Source organism: Penaeus monodon, chromosome 5 (assembly GCF_015228065.2).
Source record: "Penaeus monodon isolate SGIC_2016 chromosome 5, NSTDA_Pmon_1, whole genome shotgun sequence".
NCBI lineage: Eukaryota > Metazoa > Arthropoda > Malacostraca > Decapoda > Penaeidae > Penaeus > Penaeus monodon.
Window position 1 is genome coordinate 29,317,564 of NC_051390.1, and position 10,000 is coordinate 29,327,563.

Sequence of the window (10,000 nt, forward strand, 5' to 3'; positions counted from 1 at the left end):
GTATATATAATATATATATAAATGTACACATTTATCTATATATACTTACACACACCTATATATATATATATACATATATATAATATATATATATATATATATATATATATATATATATATATATATATATATATATATATATATATATGCCTTTCCTGACGCCAGCCCTCTCTATTTACCCGGGCTTGGGCCCGGCACTGACTTGGGCTGGCTTGCCCACCAGTGGCTACATAGGCAATCGAGGTGAAGTTCCTTTCCTAAGAGATGTAGCAGCACGACCCTGCAACCTGAAGTTCAATGTAGTTTCCCAGGTTGGGTCACATCAGGTCCACAGCTATGTCCGCGCTCATTGGACAGCAGGCTCCCCTCGTTCGCTGGGCGCTTACACAGCGATATTGTAGTTAAGCAGCAAAGCCCGAAACCCAGGTAAAATGGGTCTACCCTGAGTGACATGCTAACGATAGTTCAGGCAAATGTAAGGTCATTTTTTACAATCCAAAACATTTTTTTACGACTTTCTAGAACAAGAACGTCCGATGTGGTCCTACTGAATTCTATATCCATCACCAATGGCTATAGAATTCGACACTATGGTTAGCCCATCCAGGCAATCAGGGGCTGGATTGCAAATGGGTTCCTGTATCCTCATAAAATCCACCGTCATGCATGAGTTTCTCACCCTTTCATTCAGCCACCCTGACTTCATGGCAGTCAGGGTATTCACCACACAGGGCCCCATTATCCTTTCCACTGCCCATATAAAACCTAGGACTAATTTACATCCTGCATATTTCAACAAATTATTTAATTATACAAACCTCCCAGTCTTCTTTGCCAGAAATATCAATGCAGCCCACACGACACTACACCACAGCACTACCAGTGCTCATGGTAGGCAACTCTATTCTATCTTTGAAACCCAAAGACTCCAGTACATAGGACCCGATGTCTTCACCTCATACACAAATAGAGGAAAGGGCTGCCCTGATCTCGTTTTCGGGAACAGGGCAGCACTTGCCTGTCACACACACCTACAACCCGGTCCGAACATTGGTTCACACCACATACCCATCATAATAAAGATTTCCACTTCACCAATACTAAACAAAGAAATGACGATCTTTCCGGTATAAACAAGCAGACTGGGAGTCGTTTAAATCTAAATCAAATGATCATAACTTTGAATTTAATCTTAAAGAGCTTGATTCCCAAACAATAGATGGGCATTGGAATTACATCTTCGCCTGCATCGCCTCAACTATGCTGAGCACCATCCCCAGGTCTCAGTATAAAACACGCATATCATTTCAGCCATCTGAAAGGACAAAACGTCTCCTGACCTGTTTTCGAAGTCGTTTCACTCAAAATTTAATCAGATTAAACCATGTTCGACGCGACTTATCTATTCTAAAAAGACATGTCATCGATAGTCTTGATAATGACCGACAAAAATATTGGACAAATTTAGTTTAAAAAGTAGAATAGAGTTCGCAATCCACGAGAATTTTGCCAAAAAATTAAACAACTTAAAGGTAGTAACTTCCCCTCCTTCTCCCACCTCATTCACAATAACGTAAAAGTCTCAGATCCTGTGGATGTTATTAAAATTTTGAAGAATACTGGGCCCAATTTTTTTACCCTCACCCTCCTCATCCCCTGTTCACTCACAGAACGGACGCAACGCCCTTATTCTTCTTCCTGATAACCTTATACAAGCTTTGACTCACCTTTACAACGCCTCTCTCGCTTCCGGCTATTTCCCTCGCCCTTTAAGACTGCTTTAGTGGCCCTCATTCCTAAGCCACAAAAAGACCTGACTGACCCCAAGAGTTACCGCCCTATTAGTCTACTCGAGACATTAGACAAAATTTTCGAAAAAATCATAAACACTCGACTAAGGTGTTATCTCGAAGACCATAACCTTCTCTCACACAAACAATTCGGCTTTCTCTCGCATCGCTCGACGCAGGACGCACTCAGTATCATCACAAACTACATAAACAACAACAAAGACCGACGACTAAAGACGAGATGTTAAGCGAGCCTTCGTCACGGTCTGGCATGCTGGCCTGAAGTACAAGCTGTATACCAAATTTAATTTTCCACCTCTAATTAAAAGATTACTCTGCAGTTTTCTTGATAACCGCAGGTTAAAATTAAATTTTCAAAATAAACTTTCAGGCACAATTCCAATGCACGCTGGAGTACCTCAGGGCAACATACTCAGCCCAACACTTTATACATTATACACAAACGACCTTCCAGACCCCTTTACACACAGACTCACTCACTATCCTCTATGCTGACGACTGTACGCACCTAGCTCGATACAGTGCGCTTTCAGGTGTCGTTCAGCGCATTAATGACGAACTCGACAGCGTCTCGAGATGGGAGCAGAAATGGCGTATCAAGACTAACGCGACAAAAACAAATGTTCTCTTTATAAGACGACGAAAACTTCCTCCTTATGACAACATTTACCTCAACACCTTCGACAGACTACAAGCACCTCTCCAAATCAGATCCTCTTGTACCATCCTTGATACCCACTTTCGATTTCATTTACATATTGATTTACAGGCCGCCTTGGTAAGAAAACCTTACATTCACTTTATCGATTTAAAAGTGCAGCCCCACGCACGAAGCTGCATCTATACAAAACACTAATCAGACCTCTCCTCACATACACACCACTTGCTCTAACACAAACAGCATACACTAACAAGCGCAATCTCCAGCTTGTTCAGAATAAAGCACTCAGATGGATCTATATGGTAAGTTGGGACCAATTTATTACATCTGAACTCCACGAGGAAGCTTCTCTGCTTCCTCTGAACTTGAGTGGCGTAGATTGGTCTGTAAAACCCACACACTCCGTGCTTGGCATACCGACTGGCTGGATACACCATCTTTCGTTTTGGCTGGAGCTCGGTATTAGGCCATGATCTTTTTTCTTTGGCATGGGACGAAGAAGTGGATGCAGTTTTTTAGGCTCGGCTGCTTCCTTTGAAGCCACCTCCTACTCCTTCATTTTCGTTTTTCCCCTTTCCTATCCCTTTTGTTTGTTTTGTTTTCTTTTATTTGTGTTCTCGTTTTGTTCCTTTTTAACGTAGTTTTTCTTTTGGTTTGTAGTGTTTTTAATTTCTAGAATAAATAACCTCCCCTTGCTACAGCCCTCAATCCCCGTTTTAAATAACTTCACCACGTCACCTGACGCTTTGTGACTGCCATACCCTCACCCCCGCTTTCCCCATTATCCTTCGCCATAGCATGGGCCAACATTCTTTATCATTCCCCCACCATCCCACTGGTTTCGGTTTCCGGCACGTGACACTTGCTGCTAGTACTCGTGCCAGGGCTATAAATCCTTTGTCATAAGGATTTATGCGAGCCGAGGAAAGAAGCATCATGGCCAGTGGCGCTAACCCAATCGTGACGTGGCCGCCAGGACCGCGCCTCTCCATAAGTCCTGCTGCCGACGAAGGGGAACCTTCTGTTAACACAGGCGGGAATAGCCAGCCCCTGATTAGCGACCACCTCCGTGCTTCAACCTGCTTCAACAGCACGGGTTAGCCGAGGGATAGCCCTGGAACAACGCTCTATATGCATAGTCTTCAGTATTTTGTGAAGGGAATACTCTTGTTTGGTGTGAATGCTATGATTCGCTAATGGTATTTCGTATATATTTCCTTTGATAAGTAATAGTCGCCAATGAAATTATGTGAAAAGTTTGCAAATATTAGATCGTCTTGGGCAATGCCACCCTTATTGCTGGGAATATGTTGTTTTACTTATTAAAGCAATTGAAACTGGTATAAATGTAACAAGAAAACAGCCACGACAGGGAAACATTGATGACATACAAGAGTTCTCGTTATATTTATAAATGTAAAACACATTATTTTAAGAGGGTAAACTACAAATCACATATATTATCTGTAATTGGAATTCGTAAGGTTTTATCACCTGATTTATTGCATCTGCACGACTTCCTATGGGATTTATGAATGACAAATGCACACTCAGGTCACATGGAGTGATCCCCTTGAGATGATATCAAGGTTTACAGAGAACATTAGGTCAGAAATTTCTGACAAGTCGTAAGAGATAGCATTAAGGAGAACTGTTTATTAGTCATATCGGTCGTTATTCATGCTTATTTTTCATACCTAAAGGGGCCATATCGAATCTTTAGAAGGCTGTATCTACGATATTTAATTCATAAAAAAGTCGAAAATGATTATGATTTACTTTTGACTATCAGGGTATACTGATTCATACATTAGTGAGGGACGAATGAGGAGATATGACAATCTGTTTTTTGTGGCACTGTGCAATTGCAACGAAAAGACATCTGGCATCATATGACACACACACACACACACATACACACACACCAACACACACACACACACACACACACACACACACACACACACACACACACACATATATATATAAATACATATGTATATATATATTATATATATATATATATATATATATATATAGAGAGAGAGAGAGAGAGAGAGAGAGAGAGAGAGAGAGAGAGAGAGAGTATAGTAGTAAAAATGACAGCGAAATTGGGCGACATATATATGTATATATATATATATATATATATATATATATATATATATATATATATATATATATATATAAATATATATATATAAAATATATATATATATATATATATATATATATATATACATACAGATATGTGTGTGTATACTGAATGCAATTATGAACAAATGATTACCATTATTACCTAACAATACATTAAACTAACCAGGTAGAGGGGTCTGGCTGGTTCTGGACCGTTCTTGTGGCCTTCTTGTGCGGGGGAATGCTGGGGATCTGCATTATGGAGCTTACGGTTTGGTTCAGAAGGCGCCAACGGTCTGCGGGGCCCGATACACCGCAATACGTCACCCACAATCCTAACTATGGAGGTAAAAAAAATGTCGCTCTTATTTTTATAAGTTATTCAGTGTTTATTTATTTCAATTTCACGTTGTACTAGAATCAAGGCCCCAACAAGAACTTGAAATCTATCTACATATCTTGATGTATATATACACGCACACACACACCCACACAAACGCACTCACGTACGCAAGCACACACACACACACACACACACACACACACACACACACACACACACACACACACACACACACACACACACACACACACACACGTGTGTGCGCGCGCGCGCACGGGCGGGCTTGCGTATATGTGTGTGTTTGTGGTCATCATATTACATGCGATTATTCTGATGTTTTCTTCAACAGTTTGACTCCTTGTACTAACACAAAGCTACACTTGTTTCAATAAACAGGAATATAATGAATATAAATATGTGACCATAAACAAAAAATAATGTACTTTTTTTTCTCCCATACCAAGAATTACTGCTTGGAGATACGCTTCAGCAAATCAAGGAGAAGTATGTAATCTCAAGAAATGCTTTAGAAATCGACTTAAACAATAAGCTCGGAGAAGGCTGCTTTGGGCTAGTATACGAAGGTGCACTTTCTATGGCTTCAGGCACAGAACTAAAAGTGGCAGTAAAGGCTCTCAGTGAACAGTCAGCGTATTCCGAAGTCAAGAGATTCTTACAAGAAGCAGTTATAATGCAGTGAGTTTAATAGATAGGAGTTTATGTGTATATACATGCAGGCATCTAATCGCATATGTGTGCGGCGGTGCGGGACCCCCCCCCCACACACACACACACACACACACACACACACACACACACACACACACACACACACACACACACACGCACGCACATATATATAAATATATAAATATTATGTATTATACATATATATATATATATATATATATATATATATATATATATATATATATATATAATAAATAACAACCCTCCCTGACCAGGACTAGAACCTAGGTCACTCCGGGTATGAAACCGGAGGCCAGTGCTAAACCAACCATGCCACACGACCCACTAAAAGGAGTGTGCAACTAGGATCTTACTAGCTCCATAGACATTACCTGTCTACTCATACTTGAGTAATGACAGCGAAGTTTTACGCTCACTCCCCGTGGGCACTCGGTGGAAATTGATTTAGCAATTCAAATCATATATATATATATATATATATATATATATATATATATGTATATATATATATATATATATATATATATATATATTTATACATTTATACATTTTATTTATCGCAAACACACACACACACGCACACGCACGCACACGCACACACACACACACACACACACACACACACACACACACACACACACACACACACACACACACACACACGAATTCATGTCAAACAAATTGCAAGTAGAACAACGAAGGGAAATACAAGAAAACACACGAATATGCTGAAGGCCTTTTCACATTTACTGCTTCATAATGCCCTGATGAAGCAGTAAATTCGTTGTTCTACTTACACACATATACACACACGCACATACGCAGGCACACACGCACGCACGCACGCAAGCACGCACGCACGCACGCACGCACACACGCACACTCACACACACACACACACACACACACACACACACACACATGCTCAGGGTGATGTGAAGCGGTGCTGTGGTGGTCTAGATAGTGTTAAGTGTTTGCATGCCCTCTCACTTGCAGCTGTCACCGCTGGTTAGCCTAGTGCGAAAAAGGGAGCAGCTCTGCATGTCTCCCTTGTCAATTCATAGCCTCTCCTCTTGGCTACCCATGGAAACTGGGTACCTTGCGGTCACAGGATAATCTGTAGGGGATCTCAGAGTAACAGGATGCCCTATAGGTACGTAGTCAAGGCACACCAGCATCTGGACACAGCACTCTGCACCAACTCCTGCTCCTCAGCCCCCTGGGGTCAATGTGCAACTTGGGGGAGATGGGCCTTGTCAGTCCTCCTGCCCCTAGATAAAACTATCCGTGTAAATGGAAATTATGGGGGGAAGGGTACTACCCCTATTACCCAGTAAGTGAGGCGAGCTACTTGGGAGCAGGATGGGGTTACTTTTCACACTAGCACCCTAGTAGTCACCAACCCAGTGTGAAGCCTGTTATAGATGCTACTGCATCTACTACTTAGACTGGTCTATATCTTTTTATTAAGTGATTGTGTGGGTGTGAGTGCCCACAGGTAAGGCTGGGTGGTGAGGGTGAAGTGGAGATCAACGGGGGATCCGGCTAACTCTCCAGTCGGCTAAGGCAGTCCTTGTGCTACTGCTGCTACTGCCATGGTTGTCTGGAGGATTGGGGAATGTTGATCTCGTTTCGTTCGTTCGTTTGAGATTTGCGAAGTTCTAGTTTCGCCCGGGCCTTCATACATATGGCCCGGCCTGTGTTAACTATTTATGGCTGTCTCAGCGATGAACCTTCACTCTGTGAAGGTTCATCGCTACTAAGACAGTGGGCCAAGGCATTCTGAAGGGCTTACCAGTTGGCCTTGTCATTGGCATTTGGGCTGGGCCAGCATAAATGAGGGTAGTAACAGTGCCATAATGGTCACTTGTGACAGTCTCATCAATACTCCATCTAATTCTCTCCACCAGAGCTGCAGTGGCCAAGGTGAGGTCTAGGACCCCTACTTTAACATGCCTTGCCTCTTGGCTATTGAGAAGACCTATCTCGAAGAATGTGTCAAGCACGTTGGCTATGTGATGGCCTGCCGCATCCGGTGCCCTGCAGGGAGCCAGGATGGGGTGATGTGCATTAAAGTCTCCCCCTATGATCACTCGGTCGTGTGCTGCAGTAGCACAGACCTGGCTGATGTCTAAGCTCCAACAACCTGGCTTGCTGTACACATTGTATAGTGGTCAGGGTTGGGGTGGGGATGGGAGTCTCGTCCTGGGGTGAAGGTGGGGCTGCTTTGGCTTTGTTCAGCTTCCTCCCTTTCAGGACTGCAGCAGTCTAGGTCACTGCCGCCATGGCGATCGTGACTGCCTTCTCCGCCGTCTCACAAGGTCTCCCCAAAGCTGTTGCTACTGCAGTGACTACAGCAGTCAACAGGATAGTCATGTCTTCCTCATCAAAGAGGAGATTATCGTCTCTTGGGAGGCTTTTGCGGTGTTCTTTGAACCTTTATTCCTGTGGTACTTTTTCTGCATTTTAGAAATGGTGGGAAACTCCTTTTTATTGGAGATAATCGGTGTCAGCTGTGGAGGGGCTTCCTTCTTTCTCTTAGGAGGTCGGGAAGTTCTTAAGTGCCTGGGGGAGCAGGAACAAAGTCTGGTCGCTTTTTAGCAACCTCTTGTCGACTGAGGGCTGTCTCTTTCTTGCCAGAGCAAGCCAGGCTCCAGGCTTAATGCCCCTTGGCACACTTGGGACATTTGGCTTTTGTGTCCCTTTGGCCTTCCTTGTGTGCCTTGCTACAGACACCACATTCAGGCTTGGCCATACAGTTAGCCTGGTGGTGACTCTACCTTTGGCACTTAAAGCACCGAAGTGGCTCTGATACATATGTTCTTAGGATGAAGGAGCCCCAGTTACCTAGATCAAGGGTAGTGATTGGGGATCCCTTCAAGGTCACCAGGACTTCCCTGGTTGGGTTCTTCCCTTTCGACATTTAGGAAGCGTCCACAACCTGTGGGTGTGATGTGATCAGATCCACATCATATGATAGTGAGAAGCCTATCAGTGGGATTCAGTGGCGAGAGACACTCTTTCCTCCCATCATTAAGTTCCTTGGTTTCCTGCAGGAAATTCAGGGTAACTTGGTCTTTGGGCAAAATAACCATGCCCTGGTCTCTGGTAACTCAAATTGACAACCGGATTTTTCACTGCATCGCCAATACTTTTACCAGTTGGTAGACATTGTCGAAGCCTTCAGGTTTAGAGGGAACTCTAACCTGTGGGAAACGCCTAGGGGTCTAGACTCTCCCTCAGAGTCTGTCTCTGGCCTGGGTCGTTTCGGACCACCCTTTTGGCTTAAATTCTGGGCTACAGTCGTGGGAGCAGTAGCTGTTTGGCTGTTTCAGCTTGTGCTCCCATCTCTGTCAGGGAGGACGTTTGAAGGCTACTCAGAGGTCTCCCTGATGTGAACCCCTGGGGAGAGACCAGAGGGGATGCCCTTCCACCTACAAGATAGGCATTATTGTTTGGAACCCTTCCTTCCTCCCTCTTCAGTCAAACAGCCACCCAAAGGCTGTATCACCTCAGAGAGGGAGCTCTAGTCCTGCACCTCTAAGAGGAGGTTCCAGTGGCAGGACCACGAGTGTGATCTCGGTTCCGGATTCTGCGGCTTAAGTACACGTGTGCTGTGTAAGCATGTAGGGAATGAGGGGAGCCCACTGTCCAATGAGTGCAGACATGGTTGTAGATCTAGTGAGGCCCAGCCTGGGAAACTAAGCCAAATTTCAGGTTATGGGATCGTGCTGCTACAGGTACTCCCCATCCAGACAGTGAGCTAAGTGAGCGAACGAAATACCATGGTTTGTCACTCCAGGGTCACCAGATGTTACCACATCTACTACTTGGACTGGTTTATGGAATGATTGTGTGGGTGTGAGTGCCCACAGGTATGGCTGAGTGTTGAGGGTAAAGTGGAGATCAACGGGGGATCTGGCAGGCTCTCCAGTCGGCTAAGGACTGGGCAATCCTTGTGTTGCTGTTGCCGTTATGGTCGTCTGGAGGATCGGGGAATGCTGATCTTGATTCCGGGTCTTGCTGTTACACTGTGGGACGAAACCCAGGGGAACCACACAGGCGGACATTTTGTATAATGGGATCCTGAGCCGCACGCTCTGACTCACTTCCCATGAGAACGCCATGAGCATGCGACCTCCAGTGCGGGCATGCGCTCAAGGACGTAGGGTACTCATACATTATGCACCAAGAGTTGGCCGGCAGAGGGGAAGCTTAGCATGCCCGAGGAAACCCGCACCGAACATAAAAGATTCAAGATGACGCTGGGCCATCCCCACCCTTTTTCTGCATTCAAAGAACCCACTACAGCTATTGCCCAAAGTTTTACCCTGCATA

General features: G+C 44.1%; 1 protein-coding gene across 1 annotated transcript in view; it reads left to right on the top strand.

Annotated features, from left to right (window-relative positions):
* Nucleotides 1-10,000, top strand: part of LOC119573150 (insulin-like growth factor 1 receptor) — a gene marked incomplete in the record, with an annotated part of 105,500 nt that overhangs the window by 66,190 nt on the left and 29,310 nt on the right. Inside the window, 2 exon segments of the mRNA XM_037920209.1 lie at nt 4,796-4,955; nt 5,416-5,647. Coding sequence (XP_037776137.1) covers nt 4,796-4,955; nt 5,416-5,647 — 392 coding nt within the window.